Here is a 20,493-nt window from a genome sequence, read left to right on the forward strand (position 1 = left end):
GCGATGTGCCTGTGCCCAGCTAGTACTGTACCCCAATGGTGTTTGTCGCAGCCCAGTGACCACCTGTATGGTTTCCCCAGTGTTACACAGTGGCAGATCTAACTCCACCAATACTATCCCTGAGTATTTTGTAATGACAGACCTGTGCCCACCTGTACCGTACCCCAGTGATGTACCTGTGCCCACCTGTACCATACCCCAGTGATGTACCTGTGCCCACCTGTACCGTACCCCAGTGATGTACCTGTGCCCACCTGTACCGTACCCCAGTGATGTACCTGTGCCCCACCTGTACCGTACCCAGTGATGTACCTGTGCCTACCTGTACCGTACCCCAGTGATGTACCTGTGCCCACTGTACCATACCCCAGTGATGTACCTGTGCCCACCTGTACCATACCCCAGTGATGTACCTGTGCCAACCTGTACCGTACCCAGTGATGTACCTGTGCCCACCTGTACCATACCCCAGTGATGTACCTGTGCCTACCTGTACTGTATCTCAGTGGAGTACAGTGTCAGACTTGTGCTTGTCAGTGCCCCCACCAGTGATAGATTGTGTCAGCCTTGTGCCCACCTGGACTGTACCCCAGTCATGGATAGTAACTGATCTGTGCCCACCAGTGGTATACCAGAGTTTTACAGCAACACCTCTGCCCACCAGTACTGTAGGTCAGTAATACGTGACAGAACTCCACGTTGCCAAATTGATTTATTCATTATGTCAAGAGAGGGCTGAGGGCACTGGTTACAACGAAAACCATGGGACCACACCGTCTCAGATGTAGACCTGCAGGTGGAGTTTCAGAGAACCACACAGCACAGAAACAGGCCCTTTGGCCCATTGAGTCTGCACCGACCATCAACAACCCATTTACGCTAGTCAGTTTTTATTATCCGCACATTCTGAGCAGCACCACCAGATTCAGCCACTCATTTACACACTAGGGGCAATTTACAGTGGCCAATTCACCCTACCAGCCCACACATCTTTGGGTTGTGTACTGTGACCCAGTGATAACCCAGAGGAAACCTATGCAGTCACAGATCTCAGATGCAGTCAGTAGTTTACGCAGACAGTGGTAGGTGTTTCCACATGGAGTGCACCCAAGATCGGGACTGAACACGGGTCTCTGCCACCGTGAGGCATCAGCTCTACCATCTGGCTTAAGTTTGTGGCAAAAAAATCACCTGAAACATACTGGTAAATCTCTACTGCAAGGACCTTCATATCCTTCCTAATGGAAGGCTCAGTCTCTCCTGTGGCTCTGCCTTTACCTGGTGTCTCTGCTTTTGATGTGTCGATAGCCAAGTTGCTTTCCCCTGTAAAGGGGTCCATGATTCAGCCTCACACTGTGGACTATTCTTTGAAGATTATTTATCTGATTTTGAAACATGGCTAAAATTTTGAATTATATGTGAGGTGTTTATGTACAATTTTTGCAGCTACAACAGGATTATAATTAAAATGGGGAAACATTTGAAGCAAGAATGCAGTTACAATGGTGTTATATTTTGGGTGGGAAAGTACAAATTCCAAGGTTTCCCACCACCTGTGTTTTTTTTTATTGCTTTGTCTTAATGTTGATTGTTTGTTGAAAGCTTGAACTAGTTGCAATATTGAAAGCTGAAATGCTGAATGTAGGCAAAACAGTCCTTGACATGGCCACTTCTCTTTTTGTAGCAGCTCTTTTATCTCTGATCTGGTTGAACTGTTCTTCTGATTGCAACCAGATTTCTGGAGCTTTAGATCTTGTTATATTGTGAATGTTACCGTTGTGTGGATAGTCTAAAGCCAGAGGGGATTAGAGAAGGGATGGTTAATTTTTAGCAAACACATCTCTCTCGTGCTCTCTCTCTCACACTCTCTCTCTGCCTTCTCACAGCTTGTACTTTCAAAAAAAACTCGTGGTTCTCCCATGGCTTGCTGGGATATTAAACTCTGCTCAGTACGTGGGCCATTACTGTAGAGCTGTTCTGTTAGCCGTACTCTTCCTGCAAGTATAATTACATCCACTTGCAAGATCCAATCATCAAATCCAGCCGTACTGTGCTCCACAAAAAAAGCTCCACTATGCAGCATAACACAGCTTTCCTCCTCTCCACAAACACAGCTGAACTCCGCAAACACTGCAGGAAGGCTACGATCCAAGTTCTGGTGAATGGGATTGATAAAGATGTGTACTTGATGATTGGCATGGGTATAGCAGGATGAAGGCCTGTTTCTCTGCTGTTGGATGTTATGACTCTGACTTCACAAACACAACTTCACTCCACAAGGACAACCCTGCTCCACCCAACAAACACAGGCCAATTCCAATCAACACATGACATTCCAATCCACAAACATGTAATTTCATTTCCACCATTCTCAGGTTCCAGTTCATTGCTAATTGCTGCAGAAAACTATTCTGCCTCACATCCAAAGCCTGAAGTCTGTCTCCCCTATTCCTTGTACCGTTAACTTATGAGGATACTTATTCTTATCTGGCTTATCTAACCGTACGAAGACTTGTTCACCTGTGTAAAATCTCTCCGCAACCTCCTTTGCTCCATGGAGAACAGCATCAACTTTTCTGACTTGACCTTGTGGCAAAAAATCTCTCGAAACAACTGGGAAATCTCCACTAGAAGGACCTTCATACCTTCCAAAAGGGAGAGATCAACACTGGACACATTAGTTGCTTTGTTAGGGCTTGATGAAGATTCAACATAACTTCCCTGCTTTTCCATTCAATAATTCTATTTACAAAGCCCAAGATTTTATTTGCTTCAGTGACGTGGTCCAACGAATGATTCAATCCTTCCTTTGTAATCCCTATCTCCTAAGTCGTGTTCTGTCCCTAGTTTACCTGTTTCCAATACCATCTTCATTTTCATGTTTCTGGTAGACGTAATCGATGTGTTCTTTTCAGGGGTATCTGTTTGCTTTCAACTGTTCCACAGTCTTGGTGAGTACCCTGAGTTTTTGTATTCTGTAAGTTTTAAAACATAATTTGCTTCAGCACCTTCTTTGGAGTCAGCATTATTTTTGACTTAACTGGTCATCATACTTCACTTGATCTTACACCATTTTGATTCAAATTTAACATAAGTTTTATTTGCTTTACAATGTGTATCTTAATGTTAATGATTTGTACATTATTGTTCCATTACAGCAATAATAAAATAATAAGATGTATCAGTAACACTTTAAAATAGACTAATATATTTGAAACTTTTTGGAACATAGAACAATTACAGCACAATTCAGACCTTTCGGCCCACACAGCTGTGCCAAACATGTCCCTACCCTAGAAATTACTAGGCTTACCCATAGCCCTCTATTTTACTCAGCTCCATGTACCTATCTAACAGTCTCTTGAAAGACCCTATCGTATCCGCCTCCACCACCGTTTCCGGCAGCCCATTCCACGCACTCACCACTCTCTGAGTAAAAAACTTACCCCTGACATCTCTATATCTACTCCCCAGCACCTTAAACCTATGTCCTCTTGTGGCCACCAATTCAGCCCTGGGGAAAAGCCTCTACCTACCCTATCAATACCTCTCATCATCTTATACACCTCAATCAGGTCCTCCCTCATCCTCCGTCTCTCCAAGGAGAAAAGGCCGAGTTCCCTCAACCTGCTTTCATAAGGCATGCTCCGCATGCCAGGCAGCATCCTTGTAAATCTCCTCTGCACCTTCTCTATGGCTTCCACATCTTTCCTGTAGTGAGGCGACCAGAACTGAGCACATTTGTTAAAGCTGCTCCTTACAGCTGCCCTCCACTCTGCAGATACTCCACTTCATTAACGCTCCACAACACAAACACTGCTCATGCCACAGATAGTCCACAAACACTGCTCCATTCCATTCTACAAACACTTCACAACACATAGGTAGCTGGTTCTTGTTCCGCTCCTGACATTTTTGGTATTTGTGTGAGTCTCAGCCACTAGTTTATTGTAATGACGGGGTATTATACAACAACACAGGTGAAATGGATGAGCTGTATTTGGGAATGCTTGGATGGGTGCAGAGACCAGGATCAAGGATAGTCAGCAAGGGGAGATCCTATCTGATGAATCTAATTGAAATTTTTATGGAGGTTACGAAATGTGTTGCTGAGGATTGTGCAATTGATGTAGTCTGTGTGGACATCACCAAGGCCTCTGACCAGGTCCCATATGGGAGACTAGTCTAAAAGGTAGGAGCCCAAGGGATCCAGGGCAATTTGGTAAATTGGATCCAAAATTGGCTTGATGATGGGAGGCAGAAGGTCAAGGATTGTTTTTGTGTTTGGAAGCCTTTGCCCCACGATATATCACAAGGGTCAGTGCTGGGACCTTTACTGTTTACTATATGTTAACAGCTTGAGGGTGAATGTAACGGTTGCAATTAGAAAGTCCACAGATGATGGGACGATTGGTGACGTTGTTGAGAGTGAGGATGGTGGTCTTGGCAACAGAATGACATTGCTCAGTTGTAAGATGGCCAGAGAAATGGTAGATGGCAATTAGTCCTGCAAAATGGGACTTGGGGATAAATAAGGCTGGGAAATATACATTGAAGGTGGGACTTCAGTGAGTACTGAGGGACAGAGGGATCATACAGTAGGAAGAATCAAGAGGGCACAGAAAAGTTTCACAATGATGCTGCCAGGATTGCAGTGCTTGAGTTATGAGGAGAGACTGGATATGGTTGGGAATTTTTTTTTTACCTGGAGCGTAGGAGGTTGAGGGCTGACCTCATAGAGATTTATAAAACCTTGAGGAGCACAAATGAGGTGAATGGTCACTGTCTTTCTCCCAGGACGGGGGAGTCTAAAACTAGTAGGCATTGGCTTAAGGTGAGAGGGGGGAGATTTAAAGGAGACCTGAGGTGGAACTTTTTCACATGCAGCGTGGTGGGTTTGTGGAACAAGCTGCCAGGAGAAGCAGTAGAGGTGGGTACAAATACAGTGTTTAAAAGCCATTTAGACTGGTTTGTGGATAGGAAAGGTGAGCTCAGGAAAGGCACCTTGGTGCCTGTTTCCATGCTGTATAACTTGTGTCAAAGATCCTTGAAGGCAACAACATGGGTAGATAAGGTGTACGAAGGTAGATGGGATAATCACAGGGTATAAGAGCAAAGAAGTTATGACACAACTTTATAAAACATTGTTTAGGCCACTGTGTACAGTTCTGATTACCCACTGAAGAAAAAATGTGACTGCACTGGACGGGGTGTGAAGGAGATTCACCAGGATGATGCCTGCAATGGAGCTTTTCAGCCATGAGAAGAGACTGGGATTATTTTCCTTGGAATGTACAAGGTTGTGGGAAGACCTGATTAAGGTCTACAAAATTATGAAGGGGTAAGACAGGGTGGACGGTGAGAACTTTAACCCCTCGGCAGAACTTTCTACAACTTTTAAGGTGAAAGGTTGGAGATTTAGATAGGGGTTGAGGAAGAATTTTTTCACCAAAAGGAACCCAGTGCCTGAGGGGCTGGTGATGGCAGAGAATCTCGCATTTGGGTAAGCACTCAAAACTCTACCCTGGATCCTCGAATTCCTTATCGAGTGCAGATCGGTAGTGACAGCTCCTCTCACTGACAATCAACACAGGCACACCTCAGGGATGCATGCATAGTCCACTGCTCTACTCTCTCTACACTCATGACTGTATGGCTAGGCACAGCTCAAACACCATTTATAAATTCGCCGATGACACCACTGTCATTGGCAGAATCTCAGATAGCGATGAGGAGGTGTACAGGAGTGAGATAGATTGGCTGGTTGAGTGGTATTGCAACAACAACCTCGCACTCAACGTCAGCAAGATCAAGGAAATGATTGTGGACTTCAGGAAGGGGAAGTTGGGAGAACACACACCAGTTCTCATTGAGGGGTCAGCAGTGGAAAGGGTGAGCAGCTTTAAGTTCCCAGGCGTTAAACATCTCAGAGGATCTACCTTGGGCCCAACACATTGATGCAATCACAAGAAGGCATGCCAGCAGCTCTATGGGCCCAACACATTGATGCAATCACAAGAAGGCATGCCAGCAGCTCTACTTCATTAGGAGTTTGAGGAGATTTGCTATGCCACCAAAGACTCTTGCTATTTTCTGCAGATGTACGGTGGAGAGCATTCTTACTGGTTCCATCACCGCCAGGTATGGAGGCTCCAATGAACAGGATTGAAAGAGGTTCCATCACGGGCGTAACCCTCCCCTCCATCGAGGACATCTTCAAGAGGCAGTTCCTCAAGAAGGCAGCATCCATCATTAAGGACCCTCACCATCCAGAATATGCCCTCTTCATGTTACTGCCATTGGTGAGGAGGTACAGGAGCCTGAAGACCCACACTCAATGTTTCAGGAACAGCTTCTTCCCCTCCGCCATCAGATTTCTGAACGGTCCATGAACTCATGAACACTACCTAGTTATTCCTCTTTTGCACTATTTATTTATTTTAGTAACTTATAGTAATTTTTATGTCTTGGACTGTACTGCTGCTGCAAAACAATGAATGTTATGACATATGTCAGTGTTAATAAACCTGATTCTGAAACACCAAGCCATAAAGGGCGGAGAGACAAGATTTCTTTATTAGTCACATGTACATCAAAGCACAGTGAAATGCATGTTTTGCATAGAGGGTTCTGGGGACAGCCTGCAAGTGTTGCCATGCTTCTGGCACCAACATAGCACGCCCACAACTTCCTAACCTGTATGTCTTTGGCACGTGGGTACACCTAGAAGAAACCCATGCAGTCACAGGGAGAACGTACAAACTCCTTACAGACAGTGGCCGGAATTGAACCGCTACACTACTGTGCCTGCCCACTGCAGATCGGTTGGAGCAAAGAAAACCTGCAGCAGGAACTCAGCGGTCAGGCAACAGAGGGATGGTCGATGTTCTGGGTTGAGACCCTGCATCAGGGCAACGGGTCGAGTGCTGGAAAATTAGATCAGTGCAGATGGGTACTAAGTGGCACTGTGTCTGTAAAGAAAGGCATCTAAACAAAGCAAGGCTGGCTACTTGATGGCTGGCAACCACATGGTGCATCGAAGGGCGTTTCTGTGCTTCTGTCTGTTGGCAGTCCCATATCTGGTGAGATGTGACAGTGAGATCGGTGCTGCAACAGGTCGCCAGCAGCAATGCTGTTTCCTGGTTTCACTTTGTGTGGGTAACTGTGGGCGGAATACATCTGAAACGACAAGCTTCCTCTGTTCCATTTCGCAACTATAAAGCACAGACTTGTCACCTTTCACCATCCCTGCCCGCGTTTCTGCTGGATTGCTCAATGTGCTACAAAGTTGACGAGGACCCCATCAGCGGCCAGATGCTCAACAATTCACTGACCGCTTGGACATTCGCTGCTATTGTAGTGTTATATTAATGCTGAATAATCCCCGTTCCTCAGAACGGAAGCAGAAACTGAATTCCTCCTCTGGCAGTTTGCCAAGAGACCTTCAGAGGGGTGGAGCCCATCATCCGCTCCCAGAACTGTGTCAGTGACCATCCCGAAGCGGTGTTGAGTTCCCCAGTCGGCCGAGGACGGGGTCCCAGCACAGTCCCGGACCGACCTCTCTGTGCACCGACCACACCCATGGGCAGAGTGAAGACCTTCGCGATCCTCTACGACCGCCCTACCTACTCCTGCGGGGAGTGGGTCACCGGACGGATTGTGCTGGAGCTCACGGATCAGACCGAGGTGAAAGCCCTTAAAATCCACGCCAAAGGCCAGGCGTACGTCCACTGGACGGAGAGCGACTCCTCTTCTGAATCCAACCAGTCTCGGGATTACACTCAGGAGCTCCGATACTTCAAACACAAGCACCTGCTGATTGGGACCGGTAAGTGTGCGCTCGCATTGCCGAGGTGATGAACAATCCCGGCTCCAAAGTGTCCATCAACCCAGCAACAGCGGCGTGTGGCTGCTTCTCCGTCCGCCGCTTGTGCCTGTGACCAGCTGCAGAGCAGAGGCACCGGCTGCAACAGTGCTCTCCGCCTTGCTGTTGTCAGGTCGGAACACGTTTCAAGTTGCGGTTGGGAAATGTGCAAACTTCTGCCTTTGCAATGGTGAGCGCTCAGCTTTGTATTTCTTTTGCCAGCTGGAATTCCGTAACACTGCGTTTAGACATCTGCCTGTGGATGAACAGAGAGTTGGGGGGTCTCCTCACGCCCTATCGTGGGTGGAGTCACAGCAAGTCCCACTGTGCAGCAGGAGTCCCCGGGAGAAGCAGGGGGTCAACCTGTCTCTTGTGTCTCTGCACATCCTGTGAAATGAAGTTAAATGATATTATCCAAGTGTGGATTGAGAGCCGGTTCACGGATAGACGTCAGGTCGGCAGGCTTCAACTCATTGGGTATGGCAGGGATTGGCGCTTGGCTCAAACTATTCACCACTTATCTCCATGAATTGCCTCAGGGACCAAATGCAATTTTTATCAGTCTGCTAATGGCAGGAATCTTACTGGGATGTGAGTAGTGATGAAAAAGTACAAAATGGTTTCAGGAGGATCTGGGCAAGTTAAGTAATTGGGCAACCACAAGGCAGATGAGGCACAAGGTGAAGAAATGTGAGGTTAGCCACTTAAATAGAAAATCAGAAAGACAGAGTATTTTCTGCTTTGAAAAAAATTGGAAAATTTTGATTTTCGACAGGACCTGGATGAGTTTAAACACAAGTCATTGAAAGCTAACATTCAGCTACAACAGGCAGTTAGGAAGGTATTGATATGTTGACCTTTATGCTGGAGGATTTGAGTACAATCGTAAAAATGCCTTACCAGCCATACTAGTCAAGGATCCAGTTACAGAGGGAGGTGTTGAGTCGTAGGTCTTGGAATCCTAGGTGACAAGTTTGCTTGGGATTATCGTATTGAAGGCGGAGCTGTAGTCAATAAATAATAGTCTAACGTAAGTTTCTTTACTATCCAGATGCTCCAGAGCTGAGTGTAGGGCCAGGGAGATGGCGTCTGCAGTAGACCTGTTTCGCCAATAGGCGAATTGTAGTGGGTCAAAATTGTCTGGGAGGCTGGAGTCGATGCATGCCCTGACCAGCCTCTCAAAGCACTTCATGATGGTGGATGTCAGAGCCACTGGTCGGTAGTCATTGAGGCATGTTACCTTGCTTTTCTTCGGTATCGGGATGATAGTGGTCTTCTTAAAACAGGTGGGAACCTGAGATTGAAGCAGTGAGAAGTATGTCCGCAAATACTTCTGCCAGTTGATCAGCACAAGATCTGAGCATGTGGCCCGGGACACCATCTGGGCCAGGTGCTTTCCTTGTGCTCACTCTCCAGAAGACTGATCTTATGTCCTCAACGGTGACCACAGGTTCAGTTGCATTGGAGGCTGTCAGAGTGGTGGTGACAATCCACTTCCCTTCTGTTCAAAACACGCATAGAATGCGTTAAGTTCATCAGGAAGTGATCCGCTGTTGTTAACGACACAGCCCGTCTTCGTCTTGTAGCCTGTTATGGCATGTAAGCCCTGCCATGATTGACCTGAGGTGCAACTTTTTCACACGCAGGGTGGTGGGTTTGTGGAACGAGCTGCCAGGGGAAGCGGTAGAGGCGGGTACAGTTACAACGTTTAATAGTCATTTAGACTGGTTTGTGGATAGGAAAGGTGAGCTCAGGAAAGGCACCTTGGTGCCTGTTTCCATGCTGTATAACTTGTGTCAAAGATCCTTGAAGGCAACAACATGGGTAGGTAAGGTGTACGAAGGTAGATGGGATAATCACAGGGTATAAGAGCAAAGAAGTTATGACACAACTTTATAAAACATTGTTTAGGCCACTGTGTACAGTTCTGATTACCCACTAAAGAAAAAATGTGACTGCACTGGACGGGGTGTGAAGGAGATTCACCAGGATGATGCCTGCGATGGAGCTTTTCAGCCATGAGAAGAGACTGGGATTATTTTCCTTGGAATGTACAAGGTTGTGGGAAGACCTGATTAAGGTCTAAAAAATTATGAAGGGGTAAGACAGGGTGGACGGTGAGAACTTTTTCCCCTCAGCAAAACTTTCTACAACCAAAAGGTGTGGGTTTAAGGTGAGAGGTTGGAGATTTAGATAGGGGAGGGTGAGGAAGAATTTTTTCACCAAAAGGAACCCAGTGCCTGAGAGGCTAGTGATAGCAGAGAGTCTCGCATTTAGGTAAGCACTCAAAACTCTGCAACTGGATCCTCGACTTCCTTATTGCGAGGCCACAGTCAGTACATTCAGAGGTAACATCTCCTCCTTGATGACAATCAACATGGGCACACCTCAGGGATGCATGCTTAGCCCACTGCTCTACTCTCTCTACACTCGTGACTGTGTGGCTAGGCACAGCTCAAGCACCATCTATAAAGTCACCAATGACACCACAGTTGTTGGCAGAATCTCAGATGGCGATGAGGAGGTGTACAGGAGTGAGATAGATCAGCTGGTTGAGTGGTGTCGCAACAACGACCTTGCACTCAACGTCAGCGAGACCAAGGAATTGATTGTGGACTTCAGGAAGGGGAAGTCAGCTCCAAAACAGGCATAACCCTCCCCACCATTGACGACACCTTCAAGAGGCAGTTCCTCAAGAAGGCAGCATCCATCATTAAGGACCCTCACCATCCAGAATATGCCATCTTCACGCTACTATCAGAGGGGAGGAGGTACAGGATCCTGAAGACCCACACTCAATGCTTCAGGAACAGCTTCTTCCCCTCCGCCATCAGATTTCTGAACGGTCCATTACCCCATGAACACTACCTCTTAATTCCTCTTTTGCACTATTGATTTCTTTTAGTAACTTATAGTAATTTTTATGTCTAGGACTGTACTGCTGCTGCAAAACAACAAATTTTGAGACGTATGTCAGTATTAGTAAACCTGATTCTGAAACACCAAGGCATAAAGGGCGGAGAGACAAGATTTCTTTATTAGTCACATGTACATCGAAACGCACAGTGAAATACATCTTTTTGCGTAGAGTGTTCTGGAGGCAGCCCGTAAGTGTTGCCATGCTTCTGGTGCCAACATAGCATGTCCACAACTTCCTAACCTGTAGGTCTTTGGAATGTGGGAGGAAACCGGAGCACCCATAGGAAACCCACACAGACACGGGGAGAACGTACAAACTCCTTACAGACAGTGGGCAGAATTGAACCGGGTTGCTGGCGCTAGGAACTCAGCGGTCAGGCAGCAGAGGAATGGTCGATGTTCTGGGTTGAGACTCTGCATCAGGGGACGGGTCGAGTGCTGGAAAATTAGATCAGTGCAGGTGGGTACTAAGTCGCACTGTGTCTGTAAAGAAAGGCATCTAAACAAAGCAAGGCTGGCTACTTGAGGGGCCGGCAGCCACCTGGTGGACTGAAGGACGATTTTGTGCTTCTGTTGGCAGTCCCAGATCTGGTGAGATGTGACAGCGAGATCGGTGCTGCAACAGGTCGCCAGCAGCACTGCTGGTTCCCGTCTTCACTTTGTGTGGGTAACTGTGGGCGGAATACATCTGAAACCAGGAGCTTCCCCTGTTCCGTTTCGCAGCAATAAAGCACAGACTAGTCACCTTTTACCATCCCTGCCCGCGTTTCTCCTGGATTGCTCAATGTGAACCCATCCCCTACAAAAATGAAGACGAGGACCCCATCAGCGGCCAGATGCTCAACAATTCACTGACCGCTTGGACATTCGCTGCTATTGTAGTGTTATATTAATGCTGAATAATCCCCGTTCCTCAGAACGGAAGCAGAAACCGAATTCCTTCTCTGGCAGTTTGCCAAGAGACCTTCAGCGGGGTGGAGCCCATCATCCGCTCCCAGAACTGAGTCAGTGACCATCCCGAAGCGGTGTTGAGTTCCCCAGTCGGTCGGGGACGGGGTCCCAACACAGTCCCGGACCGACCTCTCTGTGCACCGACCACACCCATGGGCAGAGTGAAGACCTTCGCGATCCTCTACGACCGCCCTACCTACTCCTGCGGGGAGTGGGTCACCGGACGGATTGTGCTGGAGCTCACGGATCAGACCGAGGTGAAAGCCCTTAAAATCCACGCCAAAGGCCAGGCGTACGTCCACGGGGCGGATAGCGACTCCTCTTCCGAATCCAAGCAGCCTCGGGATTACATTAATGAGGTCCGATACTTCAAACACAAGCACCTGTTGATTGGGACCGGTAAGTGTGCGCTCGCATTGCAGAGAAGTGATGAACAATCCGGACTCCAAAGTGTCCATCAACCCAGCAACAGCTTCTTACTTTGCAATTGTGAGCGCTCAGCTTTGTTTTTCTTCTGCCTTCTGGAATTCCGTGATACCGCGTTTAGACATCTCCCTGTGGATGAACAGAGAGCTTGGGGGTCTCCTCACGCCCAGTCGTGGGTGGGTTCACAGCAAGTCCCATTGCGTAAGAGGAGACCCCGGGAGGAGCAGAGGGTCAACCTGTCTCTTGTGTCTCTGTACATCCTGTGAAATGATATTAAATGCGTGAAGGAGGCAAATAAAACGTGTCACATAGGAGCTTCTCAGTTAATTCGTTTCTGAATAGGAGCATTTTTTTTGTAAATCACAGCAGCCCCCAGTGTGGCATTGCACTCAAAGGGAAATTCTAAAGGCTATATTCCAGGCCAATCTGAAAAACACATCTATGCATTTTTAATATAAAAATGCTAACTATTCACTCCATCCTGTTAGAGGGAAAATATTCCCCACTCACATAAGTCAAGACCCTCAAGATTTTTGAAAGGGAATTTATTTTTGACTCTGCTTGGAATTCTTTGAGGATGTGAGGGGAAGTGTTGGGTGTGATGTTTCTGTACTTTCAGACTGCTTTTGTAAAGGTTCCCTATACAATAAACACAAAAAGTCTACCCTTTCTACAGATGTCCATAAGTCAAAATTGATCGTCAATCATAATCGCGGAGTCATACAGTGTGGGATCAGGCCATCTGCCCCAACTCATCCGGGCCAACTATTGCCCAGCAAGCTAGTTCCACCGGCCTGCATTTGGCCCATAGCCCTCTGAACCTCTCCTATCAGTGTACTTATCGAGATGGCTTTCAAATGTTGAAAAAATACACAAAAATCACTTGATATGGTAACAGTATTGTAATAAATTGCATCAAAAGCACTTAAGACCGATGAGAAAGAACAATTATTGAAAGTAGAGAGGGAGAGAGGAAACTAGTTCTGCTGTTGGTAGGAATGAACATATGTTGAACATTTAAATTTAATAACATAGAAGCTATACAGGTGTCCATAAGTCAGGTGTTCATAACCTGGGGACGGTCTGTAAGAGGCTGATGAGTGAGGTTGGACTGCATGGAATTGGTGATATTATCCAAGTGTGGATTGAGAGCTGGTTCACGGATAGACATCAGTTTAACAGGCTTCAACTCATTGGGTATGGCAGGGATCGGTACTTGGCTCAAACTATTCACCACTTATCTCCATGAATTGCCTCAGGGACCAAATGCAATTTTTATCAGTCTGCTAATGGCAGGAATCTTACTGGGATGTGAGTAGTGATGAAAAATACAAAATGGTTTCAGGAGGATCTGGGCAAATTAAGTGAATGGGCAACCACAAGGCAGATGGGGCACAAAGTGAAGAAATGTGAGGTTAGCCACTTAAATAGAAAAACAGAAAGACACAGTATTTTCTGCTCTGAAACAAAAATTGGAAAATGTTGATTTTTTTTCATTGGGACCTGGATGAATTTAAACACAAGTCATTGAAAGCTAACATTCAGCTACAACAGGCAGTTAGGAAGGTATTGATATGTTGACCTTTATGCTGGAGGATTTGAGTACAATAGTAAAAATGCCTTACTGGGGCATGCCTTGCCCAGACGACAGCTGGAGTATTAGGTACAATCTTTACCTTACAGAAAGGATATACTTGCGGTGGAGGGATTGCAGTGAAGACTAGCTAGAGCAGATCCTGGGTAGGCAGGTCTGTTGTCTAAAGAGAGATTGAGTAGGCTAGGCTTTTATTCTGGAGGTCAGAAGAATTAGAAAAGACTCTTGTAAATAATATGCAAAATTCTTAGGGGGCTCAATAGAAGAGAAACAGTCAGGAGCTCCCCTTGCAGGGGAGTCTAGAACCACTGGTCACAGACTCAAATGATAACATTTAGGTACAGTATGTAAAGAGGGGAATTTTCTTCAGAGAGTAAGTATTTACCACAGAGAGTTGTGGAGGTTCGGTCTTTGATTGCATTCAAAGCTGAGGTTGATAAATTGGTAGTTGGTTTATTATTGTCACATGTACTGATATGCAGTGCAAATCTTTGTTTTGTATGCTATCCATACAGATCATTTCAAAACATAAGTACATCGAGGTAAGATAAAGGGAAAAGCAATAACAGAATGGGAGGTATCAAGGGATCTGCGGATAAGGCAGGAGAAAGGGAAGCGATCGGACATGATTGTGTTGAATTGCAGAGCAGTCTCGAGGGGCTTAGTGGTCTTCTCCTGCTCCTCTGTCTTATGTTCTTAGTTCCTCCATATCCGCTCTCAGTAACCACTGTCATTCACAGTGCCTGCTTTATCTGGGAATATTTCAAGCTCCTGTACCTGAGATGTTATCTAACAAAAGTGAAATCTGGCCGGGTGGTTGAAGCAGGAATGGTAATCCGAAGGACTTTACGGCCCGTCATACCTGCACCAGCGCTTTATAGGAACCCTTTGAAATTGCAGGTAGTGACGGTGACATCCTGTGCCCGTCAGTCCTCTACCCTGGTGATATAAGCCTGTGCCGACCTGTACTGTTTCCCAAGCAACGACCAATGAGGCTGGAAGAACTCGGCAGGTCGAGAAGCATCTGTGTGGGGGGTGGGGGGAAGAATTCGTCGACGTTTCAGGTCAAAACCCTGCAACAGGGCTGAGACTGGAGAGGCCCTGGAGATGGAAAGGTCGGGGGGGGGGGGGCGCGGGGATGGTGGGGTGGTTGGTAAAATGCCCAAAGGGGGTGTCCAGGAGGAAGGGGAGTGTTGGAGATGTGAGAAGGGCTCATCAGTGGGTGGGTGGGGGGGGGGGGGGTGTGGTGAGGACTCGTTGCCAAAGAAATGGGCACAGAGGCAGAGCTTAGTAGAGCTTAGTACCCGGGTTCAATTCCGGCCTCTGTCGATAAAGAGTTTGTATGTTCTCCTCGTGTCTGCATGAGTTTCCTCCGGATGCTCCAGTTTCCTCCCACATTCCAAAGACGTACGGGTTAGGAAGTTGTGGGCACGCTATGTTGGTGTCGGAAGCGTGGCGACACTTGCGGGCTGCCCCCAGAACACTCTACATGAAAGATGCATTTCACTGTGTGTTTCGATGTACATGGACTAATAGAGATTTATTTGCGTTTTCTCAACTTTTTAAAATGTTATATGGATTTCCATATTTATTTTCCTTACAACATAAAATGAGGCCATTCAATCCCTCAAGGCTATGCTGCTCCAGAGCAATCCCAACCAACCCATTCCCCCACTTACTTCCCTGAAGCCTGTTCTCTCTCACATGTCCTTGATTCTCCTATCTCCCACCCAAACCAGGGCAACCTGCAACCAATAACCAACACAAATATTCAGCATGTCAGGCTGGAGAGAGAAGCAGTGTTAGTGTTATGGCAACTCATTTTCAATGTGAAGGGGCGTTTCTCATGACTCCCTAACTTTTCAACTCTCCTCCATTTCCCACACCGCTGAGATTAATGGAATTACACCTCATCTTTATTGTCGAAATGTGAGTTATATTCCTCAGAACGATGTGTGCCTCAAATTGTCAGATTTCTGTGGGCAGTATTTGGCACATGCTTTACAATTTACTAATTTAGTGAAATAAAAACAGAAAATGCTGGAAATTCAAGCAGGCCAAACTACTGTGGTGAGAGAGAGAGAGTTAATCTTTCAGGTGATCCATCTGAAACGTAAGACGCAAGAAATTCTGCAGATGCTGGAATCAGGAGCAATACGTACACAAAAAGTGCTGGAGGAACTCAGCAGGTCAGGCAGCGTCCATGGAGGGAAATAAACAGTCGACGTTTCGGGCCGAGACCCTTCATCAGGACTGGAAAGGAAGAGGGCAGAAGCCAGAATAAGAAGGTGGGGGGAGAGGGAGGAGCACATGCAGGCAGGGTAGTTCAGGTGAGAGGTGAGTCCAGGTGAGAGGGGAAAAGTAGTGGGTGGGGGAGGGGGAGAAGATGTAATAAGCTGAGAGGTGATAGGTAAAAGAGGCAAAGGGCTGAAGAAGGAGGAATCCGGTAGGAGAGGGCAGTGGACCATGGAATAAAGGATGGGGGAGGGGAGGAGAGGAGATGGGCAGGTCATCAAGGCGGGGGAAAGGAGCCACAGGAATAAGGGAAGACAAAGGGGGTGGGGTTACCGGAAGTTAGAGCAATCGATTTTGAGGCCATCCGGTTGGAGACTCCCAAGGCAGAATATGAGGTGCTGTTCCTCCAACCTGCGTCTGGCTTCAACGTGGCAGTAGAGGAGGCCGTGGATAAACATGTCAGTATGGGAGTGGGACGTGGCCACCGGGAGGTCCACCCACTTCATTCTGTTTTTCTCTCCACAACATCCTGACTTGCTGTGTATTTTCAGTATTTATTTTGCTTTTATTTCAGATAGCATCTGTCGTATTTTGCTTTTGAACTAACTTATTGACTTTGTTTCTACAGAGTCTTCTGACGAAGTTACTGTATTGCAGTCGGGCAGACATGAGTATCCATTCAGTCTTGTACTTCCAACAATGTGAGTTCATAACAGAGCAGACACAACAATGCATTTTAGTTCAGTCCATCTAATGGTCCATGCAGTTATTCACTTTCTTTTGAAAGAAATGTCTCCATTGGGGAAGATTCCCTGCAAGATTGCTTTTTGGTTGCCCAGCAAGGACAGTGAAACCTGACGTGCCTTTCACTGGATCCTGGAATATGTGTTCCCTGCGTGCTGTGGAGTGACTTGTGAGAATCACTGGCCACTTCGTGCATCGCCACATAGTAGGTGAGGCTTCGGGTCACATCCGTCTGACTCAGAGCTGGAATTGCTATGACTAAACCTGGATTTGTAGCTGCAGTTTTCTTTCACTTTAAGGAAGACCCAAATAGTAGAGTCAGCATTAGAATCAGATTTATTATCACTGACATATAACGTGAAATTTGTTGTTTTGCAGCAGCAGTACAGTGCAAAGACAAAAATCTATAAAGCACAAAAATAAATTAATAGTGCAAAAAAAAAGGAATAACGAGGTAGTGTTCATGGATTGTTCAGAAATCTGATGGCGGAGGGGAAGAAGCTATTCCTGAAACGTTGAGTGTGGGTCTTCAGGCTCCTATACCTCCTCCCTGATGGTAGCAATGAGATGAGGGCATGTCCCGGATGGTGAGGGTCCTTAATGATGGATGCTGCCTTCTTGAGGCACCACCTCTTGAAGATGTCCTTGATGGTGGGGAGGATTGTGTCCGTGATGGAGCTGGCTGAGTCTACAACCCTCTGCAGCCTCTTGTGGTCCTGTGCACTGGAGCTTCCATACCAGACGGTGATGCATCCAGTCAGAATGCTCTCCACCGTACATCTATAGAAATTTATAAGAGTCTTTGGTGACATACCAAATCTCCTCAAACTCCTAATGAAGTAGAGCTGCTGACATGCCTTCTATATGACTGCATCAATGTATTGGGCCCAGGATAGATCCTCTGAGATGTTGACGTCCAGCAACTTGAAGCTGCTCACCCTTTCCACCGCTGACCCCTCAGTGAGGTCTGATGTGTGTTCTCCCGACTTCCCCTTTCTGAAGTCCACAATCAGTTCCTTGGTCTTGCTGACGTTGAGCACAAGGTTGTTGTGAGGACTCCACTCAACCAGCTGATCTATCTCACTCCCGTACGCCTCCTCATCGCCATCTGAGATTCTGCCAACAACAGTGGTATCATCATATCTCCCTTCTGAGCTTCTCTGGAGTAAAATGCAAATATTAAGTATGCAAGTCCAAGTACATTGCTCTTTCATCGTGTGGCTTCCAGTTGTCCCTTACAGCCGCAGATGGGAAACATTTTGATTCTGGTTATCCTCTAGATTTATCACATAAAATGCTGGATGTTGTGACCTGCTATGTGTTGATATAGTTGTTGTATATTTAACTGGTGCTTGAGTGTTTTCAGGGTCTGGTTTTTGCATTAAAAATTTCTTTAACACCCAAATGACAAGACAGAGAGAGGTAAGAAGGTGAATTCAGCCTTCCTTGGGTGTTGAGGATGTAGATAGGTTTTGGTCTCCCTTGCATTGACCAGTGTGATGAATAGTTGCACCATAGCTGGTAAAGGTTGAGCAAACACTTACCACACAGCATGAATGATTCTCTTTGGATCCTTCTTATCCACCTGCTTGATCTGTTCTTGCCCTGGACAACTGGACATCCTCTACAGACTCTTTACAGTTCGCAGATAACAAGCAGCATTCCTATCCAAGTTTCATCTGAAATGAATTTTAGATGTACCTTCTACAGTTCTGCCAGTGTTTCCCTTTCCTCATCTCAGTACACTCAAACTCCAGAATGCCTGTGTCAAACCATTGGAATTAATCTCCAGTGCTTGCCCACAAATGGATCAAGGCCATTTTCCCTTCTCTGGACCTGCTGCATGCTCCCCGTGGCTGCAGTTCCTCACAATCATCTGCTGAATTTTCAGCAAAGGAACAGCAAGGTGACAGTTTCCATCTATGTGCAAGATTTCCATCCAATTTCCATCAAAGACACAGTGAAAGCAATGGGTAATCCCATGGGAATCCAAGCCCCAGATATCTGTCTTCAGTTGGTACATCTTTTAAACTTTGCTCTGTAGTAGTGTAGCATGATGGCAAGTTGAGAGCTAAAATCTGTCCTGTTGTTGATGCATTTGTGTTCCAGGTAATTGCAGTGAGCCCCTATATGATCGAATAACTGAATCTATTTTTTCATCAGACTTTGTCAGTTAGCTTTTCAAACACTTCCCTAATCCTTTATGATGAGCTCCTAGTGTCTGGTCTGACGTGAGTGGAAGTGGATGATTTCTGGGATTTAAAAAATCAATAGAGACTACATGCTAATGTCTGTTTGAAAAGCCCGCTCAGAGAACTTAGCTGTCGTTTTGAAAATCATAAAAACTGCAGAAAATCTGAAATAAAAACAGAAGATGCTGGAAACACTTAGCAAATCAGACAACAACTGTGTAAAGAGAAACAGATTTAATATTTCAGGTCGAAGAAATGTCTGATGACCTGAGACCTTAACTCATATTACTGTTGCAGGAGTAATTTCTGCATTGGACTTCTTACTGTGAGGGACTTTGGGAGTTGCACACATTAAATTGGTGTTCTATTATGAGCTACTGATGCTTCATAATGTTTTATTTTTCCCAACAGGCCGCCACTACCTTCTTCCTTTAAGGGTGCACATGGCCACGTAAGCTATTGGATGACAGCCAAACTGCACAGGCCTTGGAAGCTGAGAACTAAAGTGAAAGAAATATTTACAGTATTTAACCAGATTGATAATAACGCCCCTGGACTATTGGTATGTTCTGCAAAATTTTGGGTGTACGTTTGTTGCTTTAGCAATCATTTTTGCTCTCCATTCACAAAATACTAAAACCATAGAACAATACGGCACAATACAGGCCCTTCGGCCCACCATGTTGTGCTGCCCTTCAAACCACACCTATGACTATCTAAGCCCTTCCTCCCACATATCCCTCTAACTTAAATTCCTCCATATGCTTATCTAACAGTCTCTTGAACTTGTCCAATGTATCAGCCTCCACCACCGCCCCAGGCAGCGCATTCCATGCACCAACCACTCTCTGGGTGAAAAACCTCCCTCTGATATCTCCCTTGAACTTCCCCTCCATTACCTTAAAGCCATGTCCTCTTGTTTTGAGCATTGGCGCCCTGGGAAAGAGGCGCTGGCTGTCCACTCTATCTATTCCTCCCAATATCTTGTACACCTCTATCATGTCACCTCTCATCCTCCTCCTCTCCAATGAGAACAGCCTTTAGTCTTTCCTCATAATCCATACTCTCCAATCCAGGCAGCATCCTGGTAAATCTCCTCTGCACCCTTTCCAACGCCTCCACATCCTTCCTATAATGAGATGACCAGAACTGGACACAGTACTCCAAGTGTGGCCTAACCAGACAACATTCTGACAACAACTGTCTGACAACATTTAATGAGAAAGGGCAAGAAAGACAAAGATCTCATGAACTGAATTATTTAAATCTTAGATTTGTGCTCAAAAGCAGGCAAGTAAACAAGTACAACTAAAAGTAATTCATAGTGTGAATGCTCTTTTAAATAATCATTAAAACCTGTTGAGCAGACAGGAAAGGTCTGGTGGAAGGCATCAACATTTAGAAGGAGACCTAAATGTTTCTTTACCATGAAAGTTCCCCCTTGTCATTGAAAAATATGGATGAAGTGAAACTCGACATGGGTTCCTCTGCCTGCTTGCTATATTTACACTGGATATTATTATATGCTGGTTGGCTGTGTTCACACCTTATCATATCTCCACCTCCTT

General features: G+C 46.0%; 1 protein-coding gene across 3 annotated transcripts in view; it reads left to right on the forward strand.

The window, feature by feature from the left end:
• Positions 1–20,493, forward strand: part of LOC127572703 (arrestin domain-containing protein 3-like) — a 59,255-nt gene that overhangs the window by 24,011 nt on the left and 14,751 nt on the right. For all 3 annotated transcript variants that reach the window (XM_052020228.1, XM_052020230.1, XM_052020229.1), the window contains exons 2-4: positions 6,100–7,828; positions 16,618–16,690; positions 19,337–19,487. In XM_052020228.1, coding sequence (XP_051876188.1) covers positions 7,582–7,828; positions 16,618–16,690; positions 19,337–19,487 — 471 coding nt within the window. In that variant the 5' untranslated portion in view covers positions 6,100–7,581. The remainder of the gene's footprint in view (positions 1–6,099; positions 7,829–16,617; positions 16,691–19,336; positions 19,488–20,493) is intronic.

This window comes from Pristis pectinata, chromosome 7 (assembly GCF_009764475.1).
Source record: "Pristis pectinata isolate sPriPec2 chromosome 7, sPriPec2.1.pri, whole genome shotgun sequence".
NCBI classification, from domain to species: Eukaryota; Metazoa; Chordata; class Chondrichthyes; order Rhinopristiformes; family Pristidae; genus Pristis; species Pristis pectinata.